This window comes from Anas acuta, chromosome 23, assembly GCF_963932015.1.
Source record: "Anas acuta chromosome 23, bAnaAcu1.1, whole genome shotgun sequence".
Lineage (NCBI taxonomy): Eukaryota > Metazoa > Chordata > Aves > Anseriformes > Anatidae > Anas > Anas acuta.
The window spans coordinates 2,404,624-2,432,174 of record NC_089001.1 but is presented as its reverse complement, the minus strand read 5'-3'; the positions used below and the strand labels follow the sequence as shown (position 1 = coordinate 2,432,174).

The window sequence follows — 27,551 nt, the reverse complement described above, 5'->3', positions numbered from 1 at the left end:
TTATTTAGCAGTACAACTTACCCTGTTAAAGATGGGTTTCCACAGAGGTAGAAAACTCTGGGACTTGCAGAATTATAAAGTCTGAAGTCAGATGGTACTGGGTGAAGTGACAAATGCCATTGTCTGTTCTTGTGATTGTATTAAGGCCTATTTTTGATTCTCTTGATAGATCTCAAATGCTTGTAAACACATAATTATATGAAAAACTTTACTGTCTCGTTTTAACAAAAGATTTTCCTCACAAGCGCAGAAAAATCCTTGGGAACACAACCTGAACAAATGTGTGCTAATGGAATCAGAGGAATAAAACAGGTTTCAGAGGAATAAAAACAGGTTTGCTTTTATGAAGTTAGGTTTTGTAAGCCAACTTTATGTTTGGGATGAAAGTTGATGTGTTTTGGACACTTGTTGATTGGCAGCACTGTAAATGGAGAAGGTGTAGTAACAAGCTTGGTCCCAAGAAGGATATCACAAAATTAACATAAAGCTGATTATTCTGTTAATGATACAGTGCATTTGTTAAAATAGTGGCCTATACACAGGGAGTGCATGCACGTGTGCATGCATTCTTTCAGTAATATTAAAAAATTGGTGGTATTGGTGCACTGTCCCAATCCAGATAGGTGCCTGATGATGTTTTCAGTTTAAAGTCATGCACAGCGTCTGAACTGCACAGTGGCATGTCTGCTGGTGCAGATCATTGATTATTCGGAGCAGAGCACCTCCACTGATTTTGTTTATAGTGAAATGCTGGATAATCAGCCTTCTGGAGAGATGGTCTTTGGGGACGTTAGCGCTGAAAGCTGTGACTGATTCTGGAGAGAAGAGAAAATGTTCAGCCCAGTTTCAGTGTCTGGAGTGGGTAAAATGCAACACAAGGAGGCAGCAGGCAGAGCAGCACGTGTTTACATCGCTTAACTTTAGCTTTGGCTCCTTCCGTTGGCAGTGGGGAGCAGAAAGTCCCCATGGGGTCACTCACAGCATCTAAGTGTGGCCATTGACTCCAGATTTAGGTACTCTGAGTCATGCTCTAGACCACAGGGAACTCTCAAACCTTCAAGGTAGGCGATGAGAATACGGTTGCAGAGGCTGCTGAGGAACAGAAGAGTCACGAGGTGTGAAGTTTAAACTGCTGGAGCCCAGCTGGTAGAGGAACCTCTCTGGGTACACTGTAAGGCTTGGCCATGCTGGAAAGTGTGTGCACACTGAGAGCCCCAAAGGACACGGTACTTTCACCCGTGGACACTTGTGCCTCAAACCAAGGGTGCTGCTGCTACAGGAACCAGTTCTGGGGCAGCTCTGCACCATTTCCTTGTGCAGACAAGGTCTGATTTCATTTGCTGGAAGGAAAAGTACAACCTTGCGTGTTGTTTTGCTTTCTTTTTCATCCTTCACCCTACAGAATTTATGCTGGACTAGAAGAGCCCTTGAGAAGGACTGGGACCCTCCTCGTGTTCTGGCACAAAGATGCCCCTGAGCAGCAGTGGAGGCATACAGCGGCGTGTGTGTCCTCCTCCAAAGCATCATTTACTGATGCTTCAGCAGAGTTGTAAACTTCCCTCAGTGTATTTCTTTAAAAACCCCAGGCCTGTTTATACAGGGGGAGGCACGAAAAATTAAACCAAATCAGCTTCCTAGGTGAAGTAAGCCAAATTAAGTTGAGGCCACCTTAATTTTGAATGTGCCCTCACAGTGTTTAATTCAGTTTAGATAATCCACTTTGCCGGTTAATTAGGGTTTAATTTTCCTGACCGTTCTTGTATCGACACGCTTACAGGTTTCGAAACTTTCTCCCACACATATGAACGGTCCGGTGTGCACGCAGGGAGGACAAGCGTATTTTTTTTTTTTTTTTTTTTTTTTGTAACCTGTAGGATCTTAACTTGTAGGCTTTGCCCAACTTTAGGAACAGCGCCTAAAAACGACAGGTATAACGGGGGTTGCTCGGGGGAAAAATCGTGAGCTCTCTCCCTTCCCAGTTTGTTCCCTTGGGGCAGGGATGGCTAATGAAGGCGTGAAGGGGCTCGCGTTATGTAAAGCGGCAGCCCACTGGCTGCGTGCACGCGCGCGCACGCGTGTGTGCGCGTGCAGGAGCGTGTGTGCAAGAGCCAGCAGCGAGGGGAGAGGCTCCCAGCCCTCGCCAGAGCCGCACAAACAATCATAAGCACAAAGAGCGGGGCGGGGGGAGACGAGAGGCCGAGCCATGGCAGGCACCCGAGCAGCGTGCGAGGCGGCCGGGAGAAAGGGCTGTGGGTGCCCGTGAGCACCCCACGGCCCTTCTTCCCCCAAGGAAGGGCTCTGCCATGGTGCAAGGGGTGAGCTCCCTCCCACCCCACCCTCGCTCTCCACCCTCGCCACGCACAAGTGCATGAATGAATGAATTCCTAGCTGCTCCGCGCCGCGCTACGGTCCCTAATGGCTACCAGGTTAGTGTTACTCTCCTGTTCCTTCTGCTGCTGCCTCTCTTCCTCTCCGCTCCGTGCTGCCTGCGGTCCCCGGCCGTGCGCCCGTGTACGTGTGTGCATGTCTGCGTGTGAAAGACAGAGCCCCAGGGCTGCGTGTGCCGGGCTCAGCGCAGGTTTGCTGAGCAAATCTGTCGCCCGAGACGTGCGCTTTCAAGGCAGATTAAATCTGGAGTCCATGTTGGTTGCTGCTGCTGCTCCTTTCTGTTCGGGGGACTTGAAAGCAGACGGCGTGACATCATGTTGCAGAGATGCTCCGTTTCTTTTCCCTTTCCCAGCCCGATTCCTTTCTCCCTTGTTCTCCCCCATGCATGCGCCCTGCCGCTCCTGCAGCGGAATTGCTTAAAGCAGCCTTTTCGATTGTTTGCAGCAGCCGATGATCAAATCTGATGGCTGCTCGTGGCTCCCCTCACCCCTCCTCCTTCCCCCCTGCGCCTCCTGCCTGCCCCATCCCCCCCGGCCCAAGGGGCAGATGTTGCTCTCCAGCATCTGGGCAGATGGAGAGAGGCAGGAGGGGGCTGAAGGGGGCTCAACTGGCGCTGCGTCACCCTCACCGGAGGGCAGCTGGAGCTGCTGCAGAAATATGGTGTATTTGTTTGCCCATGTGCTCCCTCGCTCTATAAAGGTCTCGGAGCATGCACGCTGCTGCCCTGGGTCTGCTTTGCATTCCTCTCTGTGTTGATGTGTTTGCGCTGATGGGGAGAGATGGAATTTGTTTTCTGCCACTTTTATCAGGCTGTCCTCCAGAGTCTATACAGGTGGCTGTTTTTTTTTTTTTTTTTGGCAGGGGACAGCAGCAGGAATTGAGGGCTTGTTGCACTCTGCATAGTTATGGGCAGTGAGAATTCGATGAATCCCCATTCTCTAAAAATATTGCTTCTCCTTAGATTACCGGTGCCTAGCATCATGCTGTCCATCATGGAAATCACTGATTCAGGAAAGAGAATGTATCCCTGTTTCTTTGCTCCGTTAGTCACGTGCATCTTCAGGACAACTCCTTTCGAAGCTGGTAGATTTACAATGGAGCTTGTGGTTTTGGCTCGGTAGGATAGAAGGAAATTCTAAATTAAATCTCATCGGTGCAATAATTCCAGATGCCCAACATTATGCCAAGGGAAATCCCCAACTGCCCCTGCCACTGAAAGCCAGAAAGCTGGAGATAAAGCAAGAGCATATGCCATGTGGGGACAAGCCTGAATCAGGGCCTGGGGACAAAGGACTGCATGTGTGTCTCTTGCACTGATGGTTTGTGACGCTTCTCGGTATCAGCTGCTGCCCTTGGCCCTCTCTATTTTTAACTTTCAGCTGGACAGTGCTGCTGCATGGTTAGAGCAAAGGAGAGAGAGACTGCGTGGAGGATATCAGGGTGAGGGGATGTGAAATTGTTGCATTGTCGTGTTCAGAATGGTAAAAAGATGGAGTGCCAAGGGATGAGCAAAAGAAATCAGTTTGGTCCCAGCACTGGAGATCGCATCATCTTCCATTAATTCCTGAAAGCTGATGATCAGCAGGAGTGAGTGGGCAGCTGCAGAGCTCTAGCTTTGTCTTCCAGTCCTGAGAGACACAATATCCCTTTATACCCCCACCTGTCACTGATGAGATGTGGTGTGTGGGTACGCCAGACGTTTATTTGTGATTTGTGAACCCCCTGCCACAGGACTGGATTGTGTTAAAGAGGATGCTACCTGTGCTGGGGGTCAAGGCCTCTCTGAGGTGGTTGAAGTGATAGCAGGAGATGGGCAGAAAGGAAGAATGTTTGTGCTCTTCATGAGGTAATGCAGGAGCGGTACCACACACATGCCCTCATCCAAAACCACGTATGGATATTCATCATTAGCGAATGCTAACGATCAATAAAAATGCATGATTATTGCATTTTTCTTACTCTCCCTTGAAGAGACATGCAAGGCACTGAAGACAACATCAGATATTGCAATTCCTGCTGTTAATTACAGGAGCCATTGTCGTGGCGATGGGGAGGAGAGGAAACAAAGCCCTAGCCTGTTCCTCTTTTGGAGGTACAGCTGCAGGCTGAGTGACCTGCGGGTGACCACACCAGGGCTGGCTCTGGAGCACACGTGCTGCCAGCTTCATGGGGATGTGGAATGCTTTTTTTGCATTATTTCCATTTTATTGCTTCCCAGCTTTCGTCTTATTATTCATCGTACTTTGTTCTGTGTGGTTTGTCTCCCTGCAGAGTAAATGTAACCATATTAATTTGTGGGTGATGAAGAGGTTTAGAATATAATTTATAACACATTTTTGTTTCTCTGCAGATTAATGATCCTCTCTAACATATGCCGCTTGTATTATTGGACAGTATGATTAAGATCTGTCTTGTTCTATTTAGAAAACATGTTTCAATTTTTTTTCTTGGAATTTTTGTAACAATTCAAAGTAGGAAGGGAGCGGTGGAGGGATTGTTTCAAACAGCACAGTGGGAGTTTCCGTACGGTATGAGAGCATTTGTCCATCAGAATCGCTAGGCTGTCTCCAGTGGTAACCAGTATCAGATGATTCGGAGAAAGACAATGACATTGTTAATAATACATTTGGCCAACCTTGCGGTGCTGCATATGTGCAGAAGTCAAATTCCTTCCTAACACTTGCAGTGATTTGCTAATCCCCTGAAGCACAATAATTGTGTTAATTTTATCTCATGAATATGTAAGCGTGCGATTGAATGTCATAGGAGGAAGAAACCATTCTGTGAAACTTCAAAATAATCAGAGTAATGCTTTGACAAGGATGGACTTCTGGTTTAAAATTAAAAAGCATGCAGAAAGTATACTCCTGCTATTGTTTTCAAAGCAATTGGCACGAAACACTGCTCACTGTCTGTACAGCCCTACCATTGTCATTGGTTTTTCATTTAATGCTTTAATGCTTTATCTTTTTTTTTATTGGGAGATGTAATGTAAGTATAGCCTTTTGTTACGGCTTGGCAATAGAGCAATGGCAAGCCCAGGGATATATGGGGGTTTTCATTCGTAGATTATCAATTTGAAGCGCCTGTAGGTTGGTGATGACCAAAAGTTGTTACCATCTGCTTGCTGTTTGGTAGACTGCATAATGAGTTTCTGAACCTCATCTTTTTCCAGTGATATCAGACTGTATCACAGAGAAGTATCTTTGTAGGCGTCTAATTAACCCCCTTACTAGCTCTTTCTGAGGAGAATTAACTCCTTTTGTACTCCAGGCAGGCTTGAGGTGCCTTTTTGACCTTGTGCTTTTCCTGCCCTTTTCCAGGCTCCACCAGTACACTTCTGCTTTATGCGGGAGGATATCCTTCGGTCTTGCTCAGGAAAGTGGGAAAGCACAGGCTTGGCTTTGTTCGCACCCTCAGTTTCAGTGGGTCTATACGCAGAGCTAAATATACGCTTAAGTTCTCTGCTGGTGTGTGGATGCAGTGCTCAGCACTTTGCAGAATTAAGCCCAGCATTTGCAGTGCTGTTGGTAACAGTTCTGGGCCTTGAAGAGCTTACGGCCAGGTGGGTGCTGTGGTGCAGGGAGGTACGGGCACCTTCGGCAGCTGTGCTCTGCTGAAGCGAGTTCTTTGGAGAGCTGTGGCAATCTTGGAGGCTGCGATTAGCTTTCCAGATCAGGACTTTCTTCAGGAAGTCTGAGGGGGTTACAAATATGCTGCAGGAAATGGTGTCGCGGATCTGTTTCTGCCTTCTGGGAAGCTGGTGATCACAAAGAAACAGGGAGCGCTGCGTGGCTGGGACTGCACTTGTTCAGATGAGCTGCCCTCCTTACAAATCCTTTGGTGCACTTGGTAACATAGCGATTACGACTGGCTATATTCACGTTCTGCAGCTGTGAGATTGCAATGGATTTGCTCAGTGTCTTAAGCTGAGCTGATCGCTACCTGCGAGGAGAGCCCCGAGCTGCTGCGGCACAGCACGGCCCCAGCTGCGAGCCCTGGTGTGCGGAGGCTGGGGCTGAGCCTTGCTGCACGAGTGGCTTGGGAAAGACCTACTGCAAGGTACGTGTCCTGAGCCCAGGGACGGTGGTGGGTCATTTCGGAGGGCCTGGTAGGGTGGACAAACTTTGGTCTCAGTTCAGGGCTGATCATCCTCCATGTAGCTGAAGGCCTTGGCCCCTTCCTAGCCACGCTGCTGTTGCACATGTTATTTTTAGCTGTCAGATGAGGCGTTTCTGTGAGACATGGTACAGCCCCAAGGCATGAGAGGTGCTGTGCCGAGGTGCTTTGCTTCACATGCTCCACGCGGGGGTTCCCCCTAGGAGCTGGGGCCGCCTCTCGGCTGGGCTTGTTTGTGCTCTGTGCCTGCCTCGATGCGGTGCATTACTAAAGGCTGCGCTGCAGGGGTGTGGGGGGCCCTGAATGCTCTCTGGTCAATTAGTTCTGTAAAGCATTATTTATTACCATTATTTTATTTTTTTTTTTCGAAGTGGGTCAAGCCATTTTGGCATTTCAGGCGTTGATTCCTGGTTCAATTGCAGGCCCCGGTCACTATGGCAACTGCAGCAAGCGTTCGTCATGGCTGTTCCTTGGGTCGGGTTCAAGCTTCGGGACGGAGCGGGAGCAGGGCGAGTTTTGAGGGGCTCAGGGCCGGGGGTGAGCAGGATGGAGCCACGGGGGGCTGCTGCTGGGCCCACTCTCGCCACGGCAGCGGCTGCCTGAGTGGCCTCCTCCTGTCCTTCATCTCTCATGGCCTCCTCCTGTCCTTCATCGTGCACGCACCGGCAGAGTCCTTGCTGTGAAAAACACTCCACATTGTCCGGCCATCAGATAGGAGGAGGAGGATTTGGACCTCCTGTGTTTGATCAGCTCTTGGCTGCTGACTTAGGAGACAGCTGAAGAAGGCACCCTTAAAGCTCTCTTCTGTTCCTGTCACTGCAAAGGTGATGATCCCCGTGTACCTAACACGATTTATACGGATGGAGTTAGTTTTTTTAAGCGGGCAGGAGATGCTAAGTGAGTGGAAAACAAACTCAAAGCCAGAGTCTGCTTGGAGAGATTCCGCTTGGCAGAGCTGGCACCGAAGCGTACGGCTGTGGCAGTGCGAGCTGAGCCTGGGCAAGCATGTACGTGCCAGCTTTAAGCTACTCAGTGCTGATGCTGCTCCTGTGAAGCTGCAGCGCCATGGGTTACTCAGCCAGGCCTGAAAAACCCACCGGAGGAGCTTTGCGAGTCCTTGAGTGATCAGATTGAGTTGGCCTCCATGGCTGCACAGCACCTAGCAGGACCTGAGCTGAAGGCGGCTCTGAAGCATGCATCGTGCTCAGAGTGAGAGAACCAAGACTATATTTTCCACATCTGTGTGTGAGTGCATACTGAAGCAAGTATTAACGTATTTATTGCAGCCCACAAAAGGCAAAATCTGTCTCATTTCTCATGTGATCACAACTTGGGTGAGAGTACCAAACTTTTTAGTGGCTTGCATCTTGAATTTCACACGCATGTGGTGCTTCTGTACCACATTTTGAACAAGTTATTTGTGTTTTAGTAACAGGCAAAACTCATTGCACTTTCATAATTGTAACCTACAGGCAAGCAGGGCTGTGACTGAATTTGACTTGGCCTTTGAAGCTTCAGCTTGGCTGAAGCTGAAACTCAGAGTGAAACTTGTGTGTGTGAACACCCACAAACTGAAAACAAGAAGGAGGTTGTGCTTGAAAAACTCAAGTTTTGTTGAGCTGTAGTAAGAAACTGGTATGTCTGCTCAAGCAAATCTAGTGCAGTGACATGTGACTCAGGAACGATCGGTTCAGATTCAGTCTTGTAATTCTGGGGACCTCTCAAATCAGTTTATGTTGAGTCAAGCGTGCTGGGGCAAGATTTAGGAAATTTGCTGTAACACCAGATAAGCAATTACACACCACGAACAGGAGCAATGCAGCCTCAGGATCTGGAGTTCTTAATAACCATAGGAATGGCAATTCAAAATCATTTTCATCCGTGGAAGTACTTCTAATGAGCTGCAGGATTTAGTGCCATATGCACAGCACCACGTGCACATGGTTGGTGATAGTGCTTGGTATATGTAGATGCCACTATGCTGGGTTGTTAAAAACTGTGCATCTTGAATCTAGCCAGGAAAAGTAGCAGCAGGAGAGCAGAAAGAGCGAAATACACATTTTAACTGGAACAGCTGAAAGTCTGGGAAGAAACCCGATACTTTTGTACGTTTTAATAAGCCAAAAAGACCCTGGTAATTTCACTTCATGATATACCTAAACTGTTGCAGGCACTGTAACATTTCCAGTATAAAATGGATGCAGCATGTGGTATTTTGAGGAGTCTGGCAGGAAAAAAGGTATCAAGGAGAAGGAACAGTTGGGAAATCTGATTTTTCCTGTCTTATTCTGAGATTGCTGCTCTGTTCTATATAAATACGTATGTAACTGGCTTTCTGGTTTAGGTGTTAGGGCATTGGCTGAAGGTAAGGGAAGAGAAACTCCATTCCCCTAAATGTTTTGTGATTTCTGTAAATCTCTGAAAGGTCTTGCTTTTGCCCTGATATGAAAGGGGTATTTTTTTTACTTTCTTCTTTTAACTTTTTTATTTTTCAAACCATGAAAGCTTTTAAGTTACGGCAAAACATTTTCATCCCCAGCTCTAACTGGTGTGGGAAAGGATGATTTGGTACAGGAAACCATGACTGCATTGTCTGTGACTGGTGTCCCATATGCCTCCCCTCCCAATGCCCCAAGGGTTTTGATGACCTTTAATGGAGTGTTTCCTAAAAGATAAGATCCCGTTTCTGCGCATGCTGTTAAGAAGGGGCACAGTTGCTGATATAAAAAGTAAAGGAGGGATGGGGTGGGACTATGTCGCAAATACACTGACATCTCCCTTGTTCTTGAGCACAAGTGTAGGTTTTCTAAGCTCAGATCATCATTTTAACATCTCAGAGCCTTACAGGAGAGAATGAGTTCATTTTCTCATTAATTTCTCTGTGGGCAGATCAATTGAAAGGTGGGTGGAAAAAGACACTGACAGGCAGCTGAAGTTCTCTCTGCCACCAGTAAATGATGCCTGTCTACTGCCTGATTTTACTGGGGAGATCAGTAACAAGTGTGGCATGGGGTGCGTTGCTTCAGGAAGCCAGATTTATCTTTTGTTGTACTGGAGAAATCTGTGGGTAATGCTTCACCTCAAGGGAGGGTGCAGTTGCTTTCTCTTTGAGCTGAAGGTTAACACTTGTTCTCTTTCTTTCTTTTTGCAGTACTGCCAGTAACTCAAACCGCAGCACGCCTGCCTGCTCCCCCATCCTGCGCAAACGCTCTCGGTCCCCAACACCGCAGGACTCCCAAGGAGACACCATGGTGGAAAAAGGCTCAGACCACTCATCAGACAAATCCCCTTCCACGCCGGAGCAGGGTGTACAGCGGAGCTGTTCCTCTCAGTCAGGCCGCAGTGGGGCCAAGAACTCCAAGGTGAGGAATGAGCAAATAACTTTGGTCAAGGTGTACATTTGTCCTCTGCTCTAAACTCTAGTGTGGTACACTGGTTTTGTTCAGTGCCTTTTTTACTTCTGGCTAACTCTTCTCCTTCTTCCCCCATCATAATTCTGAAAATTCTCCTAACTGGGAGCTGTTTGGGTAGGTCAGACTTCAGTGCACCTCCATCATCCTTTCAGTGAACTCAGTCCAGGAATTGCTGATGGCTTGTACTGCAGCTCCGTAATGGCTTTGGTAGGCTAATCTTTTTGCAATCAAGGCCCTGTTTCCTTGGAAGGCTCTGTGATTTTAAGCAAGACCTTGAAAATCAGCTGTTGCAATCACTTTTTATCAACTGGATCGTGAAGGGTCATGACAGAAATAAAGGCTCCTCTGTGCAGACAGCCTGCGAAGGGTCCATGCGTTTCTCCAGTCCTGTCTAAGCCCCGTGTTGAGATGAGGTTTAAATTGCACAAAATCAGTTTGCCAGTCCTCTGCACGTTGACTTTTACGGGTGCAGTATTACAACTGTCTGACAAACTCCATGGAAATCTTGGCTGGGTAGATGCTATTTTCCCTAGGGAAGTATTATGTCTTTTGACAGATGGTCTTAGAACCAATATCAGCCTTTGTTTGCCATACTCAGAGGAATAGGGCTTCAAGTTTGGGGAACCCTTGATTTTCTGTGAGCAGTGGGACCTGGTAAAGCATGCTAGTGCCTTGGGAACCAAGCATAACCTTTGACTATAACCCTGATGTCAGTGGTGTATTATAAGATTGCTGTCAGGAGCACTTGCATTTTTCCAGCTTTATGAAGTATTTCAGCCTGAACGACTTCCCGGTGTCACAGGTGGCAGAACAGCATAACTCTGATGGCTTGTGTGAAATGAGTTGTGGGATCTTTTACCCAATTTATTGCTGGATTGCACAAAAAGTCTTCATTCACTCCTCTTTGTGTTCACTGTCAGCAGAGAAAACAGGACTCCCTAGCCACTAAGGGAGGAGTATGTGTGCTCAAAAGGGGGCAAAGGGTTTTTTTCAAGATGATTCATTTGAGACCAGTCAGTTCCGAGGTTGCCTTGAGGTCAGACTTCTTCCTGTGCACACAGTAAGCTACAACCACCGCCCAGGATGGTGGATGGCAGCCTCATGATGGTGCTGTCAGCCTTGTGCGCTTGGGCAGTCTGTCCCCAAAAGAAAGCCATGTGCTTGGGAGGCAGGCAGGATGCAGGGCACGCTGTGTTTGTAGATGGGGTCCATCAGGAGAATCACGTCCTTGGTAAGGGGTGTTGCAGAGATGAGTTGCATTGCCCTGGCCCATGATGTGCTGTGATTCAAGGCCATGGGAGGGTGATTCTTGCCAACAGAGGAACTGTTAGTAATTCACGGTGCTTTTAACAAGGAAGGGGGGGGATACAATGCTTTCTGATGGGTTTGTGGGTTTTCCTTCTCTTGATTTGTGAGGTAATTTTTCTTCTTTCCTTAATTTCTCTCTTTTCATTCCTGCATGCTTTCTCTCCGATTAAGTCACACAAGCGCCTCTCCAAAGTAAGCCTTCTTTTTTCTCTCCTGTGCCCCACTGTAGAATTGTCTCATCATGCAGAAACCCTCCCCGTGGTACTGAGCAGTGACTCCAGTAAGGCATTCTCCTGGTGCGGCTGCGAGAATGTCAGCAAGAGCTCACCCCGATGCCTGTAGCTGAGAAGCTGGTTTCACTTATATCACTGGGATCTCCTTAATATTTGCTCACATGGTGCGAAAAGTGGCCTGTTCCTCGCACTCCTTCAATTACTTCCAAAGAATTTTAGGCTTCATTTTAAGATTTGCTTTCTTTCTCCCTTAAAAATAGCTGCTGTCTTTACAGGGAGAGATCTGCTGGCTCTGGTGGGCTGAACATAATCCCTTCTCTTTCATCTCTTCTTTATGCCTTTTAGAAATGGGAGTCGATCTCCGTAACTTCTTGCCTGCTTTTTTATGATGAAGACTAGAGAGGCCATTGATCTCAGTTTACTGACCTTACATGTTTTTTCTGTGTGATGTAAATATTAAAGATCAGTGATTTCAAATGAACCCAGCTTAAACCTGTTAGAACAGACCTGTCCCAAATGAATTGTGAGAATTCATGGGCTCGCTCTGAAAGGTAATAGTAGAAAATCCCTCTGTGGGTGCTTGGATTGGAGATAAGCTCATTTGAGACGTGATCTCAAATCTCTGTGCTACCCTCAGAAGAGTGTAAAAACCAGAAACGCTGATGGGATGCTTATTGGACAGAGTGCCAGGCTGCTGGCATTTCCACGTGTGTATGCAAGTTGAAACCAGAATGGCTTGGATGGCTTCTCGATCTACTAAATCAATGTCTTGGCTTTTCCCCAGTTGATGCCTTGGATTTAATTCCAGGCAAGTTGCTAGTTAGCAGCGAAGTTGACAGTACTGGCTTACAGTTCCCTTTGTCAGAACGCCCCGTGTAGCCAGCCCTATCTTGCATGATTGCTGGTGTCTGCTGGAAACTTCTCCGTATCTTTCTTTAGACAGCTCGTCTCTTGCATGGTAACTGTAGCTTGGATGCTACAAATGAGGACTGTGGGACTAAAGGTGAGGTGTGAAACAACTTCTATGGAAAACGCAGGGCTGGAGTAGCAGAGAGTCCCAAAAGGCTTCTGGTGAGTAGGGAGAGGTGTGTGGGTAGGGCAGGTCAGGGTTGGGCTGTGGCAGGCTGGAGGTGCCTTGCCAAGCTGTGGAGAGATTTGTCAGGAGAGGTGGGAAGAGCATTGGCACGGAGCGATGTGCATGCAAAGCACATTTGTACGGGTACTGGGATGTGCTTGCAGCCAGCCCCTTGCTTTTCTAAGAGGAAAAATACTTCACTGCAGTTAGAGAAACAAAAGGGAGGTGGGTTCAGTGCAAGGATGGATGCACGATGCAGAGAGGAGGATCCTGGGCTTGATCTCTGCCAGCCTGTGTCAGAGCCTCCTGCCCCAAACCCCTTCCCCAGCTGAAGGGTGAATCTCATCCTGAGCTCCACAAAGCCGCCCTTCCTGGAACAAGAGAGTCTGGCATCCCCTGAATCCTCTGATTCTCCCCAGGCAGATGAAGATACCTGTTCAAGACGGGGAAAGGCTAGGAACAAAGAACTGAAGGGTAAAAACTTAAAATCTCCTTTCTCAGCCTCTTCTCCTCTCCCCACCCCTCTTCTGCAAGAAGAAAAAGTCTGATTTTCCAACCTGTCTCGCTGATGAAACGAAACAGCTTGAGCCCATGAGTTTGATGCTGTGTTTATACAATTGCTGACAGTTCTGCTTGAAGTCCCTTGCCCTCTTTTTGTCTGTTGCGTTAATTGTCATGCTGCAGTGTTGCCATCAGAGGGAGTGCTTCACCAGGAGTTTTTAAGCACTGGATTACATCTGTAGGGAATCTTTGGAGCTTTTCCATGCAATCCACCAGCGTGGCATGGCCCAAACCACCTAAAGGCCTGTGTCAGCCTTAAGCTTTTACTGGCAAGCACTGCTGCTCCTGGAACAGCTTTCTGCACTCAGGGAATAAAAGAGTTTTGTTTGCAGCTAACAGTGAAATACATGTTTTTTAACCTCTTTCGCTCTTGCCCAAGGATCAAAGTTATTTGCTCTCAGTCGCATGTCTTTCAAGACTCATCCCACTATCTGTACCTAATAATGAGTGCTGAGGAGAAAATATCAGGTTAGAGGAAAACAGGAATTTTGATGTAAGCCCTGAAGATTGAGCAGTTTAGGTCAGGAGGGATCTCTGAAGCTCTCTAGTCCAACCTCGTGTTCAAAGTGGGGCTGATTTGGTAACATCAGGCTGCTCAGAATCTGCTTTAGTTGCATTTTGAAAACCTCCCCACGTGGAGACTGCACAACCTTTCCGGGCCCCTGCTCCAGTGCTTAATCACTCTTGTTGTGAACAGGCTTTTTCCTTCTATCCAAGTAGAATTTCCCTTACTGCAGCTTATGGCTGTTGCACCTTGTCCTTCCAGCGTGCAATTATGAGAAGAATTTGGCTGTCTTCTCATTTACCCCTCCTGCTGGGTGGTATAATCCCCTTTTAGGTAGTAGCTCATGAAATTCTGGTCATTTTGGACTAAAGTTCAGAATTTGGGAATAAATTTCATGGATTTCTTTGCGTTACTGGGCTGTGAGGGTTCAGATGTCAGCTGAATAAGCATAGAGCCTAGACGGACATAGATCAGGAGAAAGGGCTCTGGAATTTGTTCAGAGCTCTGTGCCCTCACTCTGGTCTGTGCCTCTGTTTCCTTTGTTCCAAAAAGGACGAAGTGATGTCTCTAGAGTCCATGGCAAGTCATTCACTTGGCAAAATGTTTCTGTTCCTCCGGAAGCAGCAGTACGTAGGAGTGAGTTGTGATCCTGCTCCCAGGAATGCTAAAAGGTGGAAACTTCTGTTGGCATCAAGCTAGCAGGCTGAACTTCATATTTGTGATCCGCTGCTTCCCATCTGCACTGTAAGGCTGTAATCTTCCAAAGAAATACATGCAAATGTAGGGTCATTAACCTGCGAAGATTCAGAGGCAACACTACATTAATTAGAGGCTCAGAAAAAAGCCCCCATTTTTTTCCTTCCTCAAATTCTCCTAAGTTCTTCCTGGTTACAGCCACCATGTAGCTATGAACTCTGGTACCTGCTCCTATGGCATCATCTCTGACAGCCAGTGACATCTTTTCCACTTCTGTGTGCGACTCCCTTCCTCTGTTGCTCATTTATTTTATCTTTTCAGTTCTAATGTTTATGGTTTCTTTTTCCAGTATGACAGACTTAACCTGCTCAAAGTAAGAATGTTTTTCGTTTTTCTTTCTTTTTCCCCTCTGTTATACTATCTCTTGATTTTCACAGTTTGCATCCCTCTATATTCTGATGCTCAGTGATTTAAAAAAAGAAAAAATTGAAGGCAGATTTAAGGAGTCAGATTTACACTGAGGCTTAGTTTTGCCCCTCTTTGGACTCTCTCTAGTATGTTCTACCTGCAAAGCATAGGGATTAGGAAGAGGGAACCTCCTCATGTTTAGAATACTTGGTGGAAGCAAAAGATGAGGGTTGGGTTATCAGTATGACTGTGTGAAAGGGGAAGAAAGCCACAGAGAAATCACACTTGGGGAAATTCAACTGTGCAGGGCAAAAGGAGTTACTGCAATTAATGTAAGCGAGGGGAATGAACTCCTGTTGCAGTGTGCTGACACCACATGCACACCCTGATTTAAAAGGCTCAGTAACAGCAGTGTTTTGTATATGCCAATTTTAGTTTGATTATGGATTTTTTTTTCCCCAGGAATTTTAGAGTTATGCATTTTTCTCATTAAGGCAGGCAGATGGCAAAACAAATCTGCAGGAAAATCACTCCATCTTAGATCCTGTGCTTCTGAGGACAAGGTGGTTTGTACGAGGACAAAGCTTAATTCCCCTGATTTTTTAGTGTAGCCTGAATTGCATAAGACCTTTTTCCATGTCCTGCTGGGAGAGAAGGATGAATTCAGCTGAACCATTTATGAATGGAGCCTATGGTGAAGTATGGAAGTGTGTAGCCAGTAAGAAAATCCATCTGGTTGGTCAATGAGCCAGGTGTGTATTCAGTTCTTCAGTTCATATTCTTCTCCTAGGGACTGGGGAAAGGCCTTGGGGCTGTTGCTCTTTTTAACATCAACCTTTTGTGGTCTGTACTGTGGCATATACCATGTTACTCTGGGTTTTTTGTTAGAGACCAGTGCAGCGAACAGGATGCTGTCCCGAGTGGCAGAAATGCCCAAGGTGGCAAGGGGCCTTTTGGAAACGTTGGCTCTGTGAGTGGGATGCAGATGGCAGGGAATTCTGTATGGAACAGGACCTAGGGAGCACAGGAAACTGAAAGCAGGGAGGTTTAGGAAGAGACCAGTGTAGGCAAACCATGCCTTCGTAGGTATCTCTGGTCCAATCTGTTCTCATTAACACTTTGTGCTTACTCTCCTATAGTAAGACATCCCAAATGTTGTTGGTCCTCTTGTGGGCTATCCCGGTGCAGCTGATTTCTGTGCTTCTGTGAATATGAACTTAGCTCTCTGCCTGAAACCTTCAAAGACTGCCATAAGTCAGAGAAATAAGTTCGTTTTCCTTCATGTTCTAGACGGGATGGGGTATAAAGCTGTGAGAAATACTCCCTCCAAGGTCAGAAGCAAGACGACTTCAGGGAAAGAAATGCAGTAAAACTTTGCTTCTGTCTTTGTCCATGGAACTGAACTCCCGCAGGTGTAACGCAGACATGCTGATGGTCACAAGAGGGGGACAGGCACAGCTGCGTGGCTGACACACAAAGTGCCTGGCCACGAGCTCTGCCACCGACCACCATTAATGGTGAAAGGCTATGGTGCCTCCAAGCCTCGTTGCTCTGAGGTTAATCCACCCTAAAATGGGGGATGCCTGTAATTTCTGTCAGCTCTGCTCTGTGTCCTGACACTGGAAAGCCAGCCTCGCTGGAGTGGGAGTGTGAAGCCTATTTCTTCCTCCCTCTGTGCTGATAAATCTCACCTCCAGCTGAAAATTGCCAAGTGCGACTTTCCAAGCTGAGCTAGCTTTTTCATATGCTCCAGTGTGACATGTGGCCTGCCCTCAAACCGTCTGAAATGCCATAATAAGGGCAAAAAATTACATGTGCAGAGGATGCAAAGCACTGTGTGCTGAAATTATGCAACAGTCTTTTTTTTCCGTTCAGCTTTTCTAGCGATTTTCTTCGGCAATTTTCCTGTCTTTGTACGCGTCTCCCATTAAAAATTTAAAAATAAAGTTTTGCCTGGTGGCTGTTGTGAGTAAAATTGTGTCTCTGCCTTCTGATAGTTCTTCGAGGGCTCATTTGCAGAGGGTGCGTTCAAATCGGTGATTTTACGCCCTAGCCAGCAGCCATGGAAGAATAAAGCCTCTAAAAGAACTGGCTGGCACTGCTGATGGTTAGCTCCTCTGCTGCTAGCGGGCGCTGCTGCTCTGCAAAATGATTGCAGCGTGAGTTTGTGTGTGTGTGTGCGTGCATGCGGACATGCACACATTAGCCTGAACTGTTTCCTATTATAGACTCATGCTCCTGGATTTGTTCTTTGTTTCTGTGACTGGGAATAACTGTTGGGCTGCACTGTGAAATCCATTGAAATCTTCTGTTTAACCTCACTTTCACTTCGCTAATTATGCAAACCAGATTGGACCTAGTTTCTCTGTCCGTCTTTCTTTTTGATCCTAAGATCTCTGTGCTAACTAATGCTTCTCTTTTATTTTGTCCTTACAGAAAAGCCAGAGTTGGTATAATGTAAGTACTCCAGTTTCTCTTGTCCCTGGGTGAAAATGGGCTGGGTGCCTGGGGGGGGAAGGTGCAAAGGGGCTTTGCAGTGGCAGTGGGGCATACTGGCCATTTCCCAAAAGAGGAGCTGGAAATGGCTCAGAACTGGCAAAGGAGGACTGACATCCTGAGGGAAAGGGTGCCAGCGGTAGGGAGCAAAAGCTTTGTCTGTGCAGTCGCTCTTCTGATGATCTCTACATCCTGTACCTTCCAGTTTCCTGGCGGAGTTGGTCTTGATGTGATGTGAAACAGCTGCCACCATGCAAACCCTTTGCATCTCTCAGGGTGGTGTGGGGCGAGAGAGGAATTATTTTCTGTTGATCTCACAGAAACGCAAACCATCGCCTGCTTCTGCCTTCATCTTATTTTTGTTCCGCAAGCACGAGGGGCAGTGGTTAGGCACAAAGCCGGCAGTTTGCGAGTTTCCACAATCGGTGCCACCTTTGCATGGTCGAACCCCACCCCTGAAGCGCTTTGAAGCAGATATGAGCAGCACGGTGGCTTTGTAGCCAAATGCAGCAGCCTTTCCACGTTCAGCAGCGGGTCCTACCTTCCTGCAGCAAGCGCCAGGCATAAGAACCAGTGATTTTATCAGATACGGCGTGCTCAGATTTGACAGAGGCGTGAGAGGCACACTTATTTGCTGTACATAACCAGCACGGGGACGTTTCACTCTCTCTGCCTTGTCTCAGAAGCCGTGGCTGGCGTAGGTAGCATGCTGTGCAGCCGTGGCAGCCTGCCGGAGCTCTGGCTGGATGTGCTGGCTGGGGAACCCGTATCAGGTGCTGCAGATCCGTGGCTCTCTGCGGTAACACTGCCTCAGGTTTGGCTGGGATCATGGCTCTGAAGGACAGCACAGAGATGTCAGAGAGGGGCTGTGACAGAGCACGCTCTTTCTTTGTTACCGTTGAAGGAGGAGGTGCATTTTTCTCACTTTTCTGCACCTTTCACTGCTTAGTAATTACTAACCCTGGTAGGCTTGCTGCGTCTCTGAGGTGAAATCCCCTTCGATGATTACTTAAGGTGTTAAATGCAGCTGGGTTGATGTATGAATCCTTTGTGCTCTCGGTAGGAAACAGACAGGCCTCCCTCAAAAAGAGAAGGGAATTTAATAAGGCTGGAGAGGAGGGGGAGAGAAGTGGGAACAGAAAACAGCTGTCCTCTTGGCAGGGACATCAGTGCAGAGCTCCCTTTGTTGTGGGGGAAGAGCCAAGTGGGATAATCAGATCGAGAGCTAGCTAGCAGCAAGGACAGGAGAAGATCTCAGACGCAGATGGAGGCGGGGAAGCAGTGGCACGAGGAATGAAGCATAACCCACGGTGGCCCGAGGTGGTGGAGCAGTGGCAGTTTGAGGAACCTTGGGGTGAGGCACTTTGGGCACGTAGGCACCCCAAACCGGCGCGTGAAGTCCGTGGCCATGGCTGAAGGTGACTTCTGCTATCGCACAAGAGCTGATGGAGGCGGTAGCTGCCGAGATCCATTCCCTGCTGCATGGTGCTTCTCTGTGGTCTGCTTCTGTGGGTCTCGTGTGTTTGTATCCTCTCTATCTTATCTTTCTGTTCTCTTGTTTTTCCTCCATATATTTTCAGCATGAGAGACAGTACATCCGGAGAGTAAGCACTGGCTGCATTTTTTGTGGTTTCCCCCCACAATTATTTTCCTTTAGAAAGCAAAACAAAACACGTTCTAGTTAGTAGAGACGGTCTGGCCAGATAAAAGCAGCAATGTGGAAACACGGATGGGCTGCAAACTGCAGGAAGGCATTCAATCCAATTGCTAGTATTAACATCAAAAATTTGCTAATGTGTCTCCTTGATCGACTTTCTCTTTTTTTTGCCAGCTCCTTCAGGCAGGATTTTTCTGGCACTTGGACCATGCTGACTCCTTTATTTCTTACCCCACTGTGAGCAGCTGTAGAAATGAATCTGTGGAGGCTCCCCCTTCATGAGGCCTTGCAGTTTCATTTTACCCATTTCCCCTCACTATCATTTTACGTAAACTTCTCTATGCGTGCAGCAAATGCTCCACAATTGTTCTTTGTGTCTCGTTGGCAGCCCTGGGTGCCAGGCACTGTGCAACACAAAACAAAAATATAGTCGTTGCCTCAAAGAGCACACGGCCCTCAAAGCTCCCCAGAGCATCAGTGGTCAGAATGCCAGTTTTCTAAAATAACTTCAGTTTTTGCTGCTTTTAACTGGTCTTTTTGTCCTTGTAGCCCTATATCCCTCTTTGGCAGTTGGAAGCCTTCCTTCTCTCCCCCTTGATTCCTTATTCTCTACTTTTTCCTTCCGATGTTACCGACTTCTCCGCCCTTGTGTGTTCTCCTCTTGATCCTAGCAGTGCTTTTTAGGATTGGCATCCCTACCAGACTGACAAGTGGGAGAAAGGGAGTGAACCAAGGTCATGGCTTGATTTGGCAAGAGTCCTGCCCTTTCGTGGTCTTGGTGCGTTCTCTTCTTGGCTCTCCAGAGGAAGAGTGCAAGATGGTCAGGTGCACAGTGAGCATTAGAAAACAACACCAGAATAAATATGCTCAACCTTACGGGGTTTGCTTTGTGTTTGTGCCCTTACGGTGGAAAAGCAAACATCACCGGGCTGGCTGGGTTCACTAGCAGTGGAAAGGAAAAGTCTCCTGAGGTGTTTCTCGTGCCTTTGGTGAGGAATAGCAGACAGGGAGCCTCTGGCTTGAAGAACTGCTTTTCTTACGGATTAAACCCCAGTTTGTTGCTCAGCTCTGATTTCAGCCCCACTCATCTGTGCTCATCCATCAGGACGCAGTTTGAGTGTGTCTGCATTGGAGTTGTGTGTCTGCATGTTGAATTACTGTTAATTGGTTTATTATTTTTAAAGGAATAGAGCTCATAAGCAAGTTTTCTCTTTAATTTTGTTTACTAAATTACTTATTTTGAAGACCTGATGTGCTTAGAGGTGGGGAATTTGTGTATCACTCCCCTGGTGGCGTGAAGGATGAGGTTGCTCTGGCTCTGTGGGATACAAGAACTCCACAAGTTGGTAGAAGGAATTCCTCACCCAGCAGAAGTCAATAAAATGAGAGACAGATTGGAGACATTTTGGTGCCAAAGAAGAAAAAGCATCTCTTTTGTCCTTCTCTTTCTTGCTGGGCTCTGGGTGAAGGGCCTCGTGTTTGAGCATGGAGGAGCTCCTGGGTTTCACGTCCTGAGGTCAGCGCCAGTCGAGGCCCTGAGCCCAGCAAATCTGCCAGGATTTTTTTCTGCCTGCTTCTCTGTCAGCTGGACTGGTGATCTTCTGCTTCCCTGACTGTTCCTAAATCAGGCTGTGCATCTCTGATTTTCCACGGCATTTCTAGCTGCCGCTCTCTAGCAAGGGTTACTGCTGTGCTGGGAGCTGCCATGCCTCAGGGGAATCTGCAGAGCATGCTCCCAGGAAAGAGAGTAAGAGGCTTTCGAAAAATTAGAGCAAAAGCAGTTGACGCTGGGGAAGATGTGAGATTTGTGTCTGTCCATGAGGTTTTCAGTTTAATATTTAGGTCCCAAGGTCAGCCCTCCTCTGTACTCCTTTCCTTTGTGTTTATCTGCTTGCAGTCCTTTCACCTGCCTTCTCTTTTGGAATTGTGCTTAATTTTTTTTCCTTCTTACAGCTTTCCCCTCTACCTGACCCAAGCCTCCACCTCTTCACCCATGTCCAGTACAGTTCCAGAATGGTTAGTGGAAAAAAATTAGAGTGAGAAGACAGTAATTGCCTCTTTCAGGTGTTCTTAAATACTACCAAAGACCTTTACTGTCCTGGTTAGTCCGAAAAGTTCAGCAGCAGGACGGTTCTGTCCGCTTGTCTTTGGGAGAGCAAAGTCTGCACCGAGGATTGCGCTGAGTGGGTCAAAGCCCCAACAGAAGCCCTGCACCTGCAGTTCTGCAAACAAAGGCTGTGCACACAGGGCAGCTTTCCCAGCAGTGGATCCAGGGAAGGCCTCAGCTGAGCCGTGCACAAACCCAAGCAGTCGGCTTCAGGTATCACTGCTCGGAGTATTTCCCTCTGTCCACAGATCTGCAGGCTCTCCCTGGCTGTAGTGCTGGAGCTGCATGCTGTATGTCACCGTTTGCAAAGTGAGTGGGAGAACATGCTCAGTGAATGCAGAAATACTGCACAGAAGCTTTTTTTTCATGGAGGAAAGTAGTATAATTTCCAAGCCATAGGAGAATCAGAGCCAGAGAAGGCAGAAAGGAGGCAGAGAGCACAAAGGAGGGATGTGGTCTCCTGTAAAAAATGCCCTTTCTGGAGCTGAGCACTGTCTGTATCCCCTGTAACTTTCGAACTCTCTAAGCAATTTCAGCTTGCAGAGCTGAATGTCTCAAAAATAAATCTGGTCAGGTTTGTGTTTTGGTAGGTAGCTGCGTAAAGGAGAGAGCCCTGGCCCTGGGAGAGCTGCAGCAAAAGTGCATTAGGAGGTGGCTGAAGGCCTTTCTTTGGGAAGCTTTTTAAGCAGCACTTGCAGCTTCTTAACAACATCAAATGATCAGGAGACTGAGCACAGTCAGAAATCAGCCTTTGATGTCTTGGTGTGCTGTCTTCTTTCCTTGCAGCACCCTCTTGGAGACCTCATAGATGCCAGAGCGAAGGGGGAATCTCAGCTGTTGGAATGAGTAAAATAACCCGGATTAAGACAAAGAGAGGGAAATGAAGCACTGTTTTAGGGAAAACACCAGAAACGTCTTCCCAAGGGGTGGCAGCCTGAGTCTGACTCAGCACCAGCAGTCTTATAACGGGGTTTATTGCAGAAACCCAGGCCTGAGGATGACGTAGTGAGGTGCTGAATGAGCTGCCTTACTCTGAATCAGTGCTCTCAGCTTTCCAGTGCCAGTAACCATTTTGTCAAGCTGTTCCTGGAGCAGTGGAACTCCTTGGCTTTCAGGTGTTTTTCACAGGCAGTTCCCCCTGGGGTTTCCATGATGTCAGGCGTATCGATTACTGGCCTGGCACGCCTGCTGTGGTGGAGCGGCACTAAATTAGAGATGAACTTCTGGTGCACGCTCATGGGATGATGAATTCAAATTCACTCTACCACAAACTGCCAGTGATTGCTTTGAAGCTTCTCCCTCTGGTGTTAATTCATTTTTAAAAGAAAGGAGAAAAAAAAAAAAAAAAAGGGAAGGAAGTCCCCAGCGACCCGACCAGATTTGGAAGAGACGCCGTGGGACAGGTGGCCAGTTGCTTTGCTGGCATCAATCAGCACAGCAGTCCTGCTGTCAGTGGGGTCTAAACTCTCCCACAGAAGCAAGGCACGTATCCTGCTCTTTCCATTACTTCTGCTCTGTCCAGAGGCAATGCAAGTCCTCCACAAAGGCTTAGGAGCAAGTCCGTCAGTCACGCAGATCAGTTAAGGTTTCCCTTCCTGTTTTTCTCCCTGCCTTCTTATATCTACCTGCGTGCTGTGCCAGACTGTACCTTCCTCAGCCCTTGTGTAGTCAGACTTCCCTGTCCTGTCCCATCCCCCAGCAGCAGCTGCTTCAGATTTCCTCCCAGAGGATTTTTCAGCATATTACCAGTGAGTCGTGGCCCTGGCAAGGTCACGCTCTTCTCCCCGTTCCCCCCCGAAACCTCGCCTCCGCCCGTCGCAGTGCCATCCTGTCCCGTCCCTCTCTGTTTGCAGTAGGGTTAATGTTTGCTGTCACCACCTCCGGGTTCGTCTTCCGATCGCTCGTGCCATTCAGATCTGCACCGGGAGAGGTGGGTGGCTGCGGAGACTGAGAAACATCCTGGCGGGATTTTTTTGGAAGCGATCCCATGCAGAGTTTCCAGCGAGAAAGGCCATTCAGTAAAACAACACAGGTGCCTCGCAGCTGTCTGCAGTGCTAATACCTTGTCCCTCCTGGGCTGCAGAAGTTGCTTTGCTCTCCCTTCACCTGGGGATGCTGGGTGAGTGCAGGCAGATGCGAAGAGAGATGCCTTCATGGTGCACCTGAGCATTTTGATGGTCCTCCCCGCACCCAGTGGCCGTGCCCTTGCAGGGTTTTGTGTGGTTGGAAACATCTGCGAGCCCAGTTTGTTAGGAAGAACTCGGATTTTTCACCAGTATGCCTGTGTCTGGTTCTCACAGCTCAGCATCGTGGCTGAGCAGAGCTGGCGTGGCGTGGGCTTTTCTTCTGCATTTCCACGCTTGAGCAGAGATGGAGAGCATGGGGATGGAGGGCAGAGGGATGCAGGGAGCTGTGCTCCAGGCAATCTTCCCGAGACCTGCAGGGAGTTTACTGGAGCCTGCAGGAGCTCATCCTTTCCAAAGTGACCTGGCTGAACCTAGAAAGCCGCAGGCTTTTTTGGGGGGGCGCAGGAGCAGCTGAGCTCTAACATTTCTTAACTCTGTGGGTCTCGCAGGGCTGATTCATCACAGCTCTGTTCTTTTGGCTGGTCCCTCCTTAGCCCAGCTCCCCTCGCGCCGCCCCCACTGCAGTGTCCAGCAGCTCTCCACGACAGGAAACATCTGCTGGAGGCTGAGCCTGGGTTACTGCAGGGCATTGGCCGGCAGAGCTCCCCTCTACAGTAACTGGAAGCATGTGCGAGGCACTTTGGTATCCCCTCGCCTGCTCCTTCCATGAGAAACCTCCCCAAAGACCAAAGCTGCCTTTCCGAGCAGAGGGACGAGAGGAGAGAGCCTGAGGCAGGCACAAGAATAAGAATCGCTGCTTTTCTGCTTTTGAAGCAGGGAGAAAACACCAACAGCTGAAGGCTCTGAGCTGTTTGGTGTCCTGTTACTGTGGGGTGCTGGCCATCAGACCTGTGCTGGGTGCTCGCTCACAGTCCTGGCCATCGGGGCTGGCTCAGGAGTCGCAGACGCCTTGCACAACCTGCCTGGGACCGCTCGGGCTGTTGGTGCTTTTGCAGCCCTTTTCCAGAGGATACCTGCAGCAAGAATTGGGTGAGACTGGAGCAGAAGAGCGCAAACGCTGCCTGCCAGCACGCTTATCCTCATGAGCCACTTGGAAAAAGTCCTCCCCAGGGCGAGTCCCCTCTCAGAGCTGCAGAGGCCGCTAGGGCAGACGACCTGAACGTGAGCGGGGAAGCAGGGGAAGGCACACGAACTCCTGCCAAGCTGCTGTATCTCTTTCGACTTTGAATCTAAACAAGAAGCAGTGACAGCAGGAAGAGGAAAAGCAGTCTGCCTGGGAACACGGGGAGCTGTGGGAGCACCGAGGGGACGCTATGGATCCCTTGCCGGAGTGCGAGGCTCTCTGGGATCTTGTGCTGCATCAGGAGCTCTCAAGTCTGCTCTCGGACCTGGACGGGCTTGTCGACTTGCCCCAGGAGTATGTCAGCAGTGGATCAGATGAAATTCTAGCTGTGAGTGTTGCTAAACTGAGCTGTTTTTCACTGTAACAGAAGTTCTGGTGCTAAGCAGAAGCGTCTGTTGTAGTGCAAGCTTTGGACGGGTCAGAACATCCCAGGCTGTGGGGAAGGGAGCAGAGCGGGGCTCCCCATGGAGACAGAACTGGTCTGTAATGTGTTAAACCCAGAGCTCAGAGCTGATTATAATCTCTATTCCTCCCTCTTTTCCCATCCTCTCCGCTTGTCCCAGAAAATATTGGGCTTAGGCTCCTACTGGAGCCCGTCTCTGGCCAAGGCTTTTTCCAGATATTCAGGCTAGAAGTTTGGTAAGTGGAATGATGCTTCTGTCAGTTGCTGCTTTGTAGATTTTATTCGTAATCAAGACACCTTCCTTTGGGCCCACAGGACTGAAACAAATATCTGACGTACTAAGATGTTAAAATTATTGCTTCTAGTTAATTAGTTCATTGAAACGATGTGTGGAAGAGGGAATGCTTCTTCTGGGGGAAAAGGGTGGGGGTGTCTCTGCTTCTTTCCTTTCTCTGACAGCATTTGACAGTTCTGTAAGGCTAAAAACCTTCACATTCTTCCTATCCCTTCAGCACTCCCCCCCAGTTTCTCAACCAGAAACTACCTTCTGTAGTCACGTTCATTTAGGGACCCCTTGCTGGGAGGCTCCGGTGTGTGCCCGCCGTTCTGCATTGGGAGAGTTGTGTTGTGCAGCTGCTAGAGGTAGGAAGGGGCTGTTGAGGGGAAAGTGAGATACAGAGGGAAGAGCTTGTCCCACAGGTTGCTCTGCCTTCCCTACATTTGTGGGAGAAAGAGCAGGAGAGATAAGAGGAGAGACACAGGCCTCCTGAAATTGTACATTCAGAAGTTTTGGCTATTCTGAGTGGCTGTCAGCACGTGCGTGGCATGCAGGAGGTGGCCTTTGGCTAGAACTGTCGGTCCTGGGACAGAGTCACGTTAAAGTTTAGTAAACAGCAGAGAGAAGCCAGCTCCTGATCTCCCTCCAGCCAACAGCACGGTTTTGTTTGATGCCTTCCATGAGGCCAGGTGTCTGCAGAATAAACACAAAACACGGTCAAGACCCTGTGCGAGCCTCTTCTGCGCCCCACAGAGGTGTTCCCCCTACACCAGCAGGTAGCTGTGTGTTCCCTGACTGCCAGGTAAATGGGGAGAGGAGAGGGCATGACTGCGTGATTCCTGAGCTGACAGTGATTGTTCGAGCTCCCCGGCAGGGCTGCACCTACACTGAAGCACTTATGGCCTGGGGTTGCGATGCTGTTCCTGGAGAGCTGAGGAGTGGCAGCTAGCTGAGGAATTGCAGACAGGGCGTGCATCATACCTCGTACAGTCTGTGACCGCAGCAAAAGGGATTTTCTCTGCACCCTCAGCTTCCACGCAGTTCTGCACTGCAGACAAAGGCACAGGCCTTCTGCTCTGTGCGTACTCTTCCAAGTCAGGTTCTCCTCTTCCTCTCACTTAATGCACTAAATCCCAGATCCTCGCACCTGTGCCTGCTGTGATGGGAGCTCCTGGCCTCGTGCTTTGTAAGTGCATCTGATCCCCCTTCTCCTTACCTAGGTGTTCCTGCTTTCCCACTCCGTTTCTCTCTACTCATGCCTGCCCCTCTCTTTAACAGGCGCTCTGTTATTTGCAGGTGTTGAGTCCAACCTACAAACAACGGAATGAAGATTTCAGGAAACTCTTCAAGCATCTACCCGACACGGAGCGTCTCATTGTAGGTAAGGACTGTCCTCTTGTGCCGTGCTCTTCCCATGGTTTTGGGAGGAAACGCAGCACACATACATGCAGCTTTTTCCTCTCCTAAGAGATTGTCACCAAGGAACAAGCCCACTGTCTCTTTCCTGTGCACAGACCGTCTCCCTCCTCACTGTTTCTAAGGGGTTTCGTTTGTTTTACTTCGGGGAGAGCACAGCTGACCAGTATCAGCTACAGCCTTGTCTCCTCCTGACTCAAGGTGTATGTTTTCCTCTGCAGTGCTCCCCAAACCCATTAGTGTTTGAGCTCTTCCCTCAGTTGGTCAGGGTTGCCTGTCTCAACGTGCATGGCCCTGAGCTTTCCTTTTTCAAGCTCCTTTGTACACCCCCGATACTCCCTTCTCATGACTCTTTCTGTATTCATCTAGGCTTTGGCCTTGCAGCTAATTAGCGATTGCCCACTGCATCGCATCTGTTCTTTTATCTAATGTAACTGGTGATTTCATACCGTGTCTCACACTGCTGCAATATGCACAGACTAGCAGAGGACTAGAAATTGTTGAGTAGGCTTAAATTGGGAGAGAAATGAGCGATGCAACTAGAAGGCGAGGAGGAAAACCCAGGTTAAAGGCTATGGCCCAGTTCCTCCTGGCTCACAGTCCTTTCTGCAGGATTGTGTCAGGTAATTTCTTCTCTTGGTGCTGCTGCTTATCCTCACATTTAGGCTGCCTTGTCTTCTCACCTTGATGCTCCTTAATTACGATGTGTTGTTCACCCACAGATTACTCATGTGCACTACAAAGAGACATTCTCCTGCAGGGCCGCCTCTACCTCTCTGAAAACTGGATCTGCTTTTACAGCAACATCTTCCGCTGGGAGACATTGGTAAGGCTCTCCGACTGGCACATGGAGCATGTGTTCTACGTCAGTATATTTGCTGACAACTTTAAAAGCACTCTTTCCATCGTCTTTCTCACCAGTGTCTCTCATTACCTGCTTTCTTTTTCTGCCTTCCCCTCTCTGCATGGCTCTGACTGTAGCTGACAGTTCGCTTGAAGGATATCTGCTCGATGACCAAGGAAAAAACAGCACGGCTCATTCCTAATGCCATCCAAGTTTGCACTGATACTGAAAAGGTACATCCTTGAAGCCTGCACTTTGTGGGTGTCAGGGGAAAGGGGGTGTTAACACCACCTCCATGGGAGTTTTCCAAACTGACTGCTTGTGGTACGTGGGGCCTGGGAGAAAGCACTAATGGAAAAGGGTTGGGTGCAGAGCTTCTGCAGACCTTGGGCTTGAGCTGAGTCAGGAACTCATGTAGCTTGTGTGTGGGCATGG

General features: G+C 48.4%; 1 protein-coding gene across 19 annotated transcripts in view; it reads left to right on the top strand.

Moving 5' to 3' along the window:
* Nucleotides 1-27,551, top strand: part of GRAMD1B (GRAM domain containing 1B) — a 150,252-nt gene that overhangs the window by 108,894 nt on the left and 13,807 nt on the right. For 14 of the 19 annotated variants that reach the window (XM_068659496.1, XM_068659501.1, XM_068659495.1 and 11 more), the window contains 5 exons: nt 9,659-9,869; nt 17,143-17,163; nt 26,135-26,237; nt 26,995-27,098; nt 27,254-27,349. In XM_068659496.1, coding sequence (XP_068515597.1) covers nt 9,659-9,869; nt 17,143-17,163; nt 26,135-26,237; nt 26,995-27,098; nt 27,254-27,349 — 535 coding nt within the window. Of the gene's footprint in view, nt 1-2,183; nt 2,427-6,428; nt 6,451-9,658; nt 9,870-17,142; nt 17,164-26,134; nt 26,238-26,994; nt 27,099-27,253; nt 27,350-27,551 lie in introns of those variants that run through there. The other 5 variants (XM_068659499.1, XM_068659497.1, XM_068659504.1 and 2 more) reach the window with 4 other exon arrangements.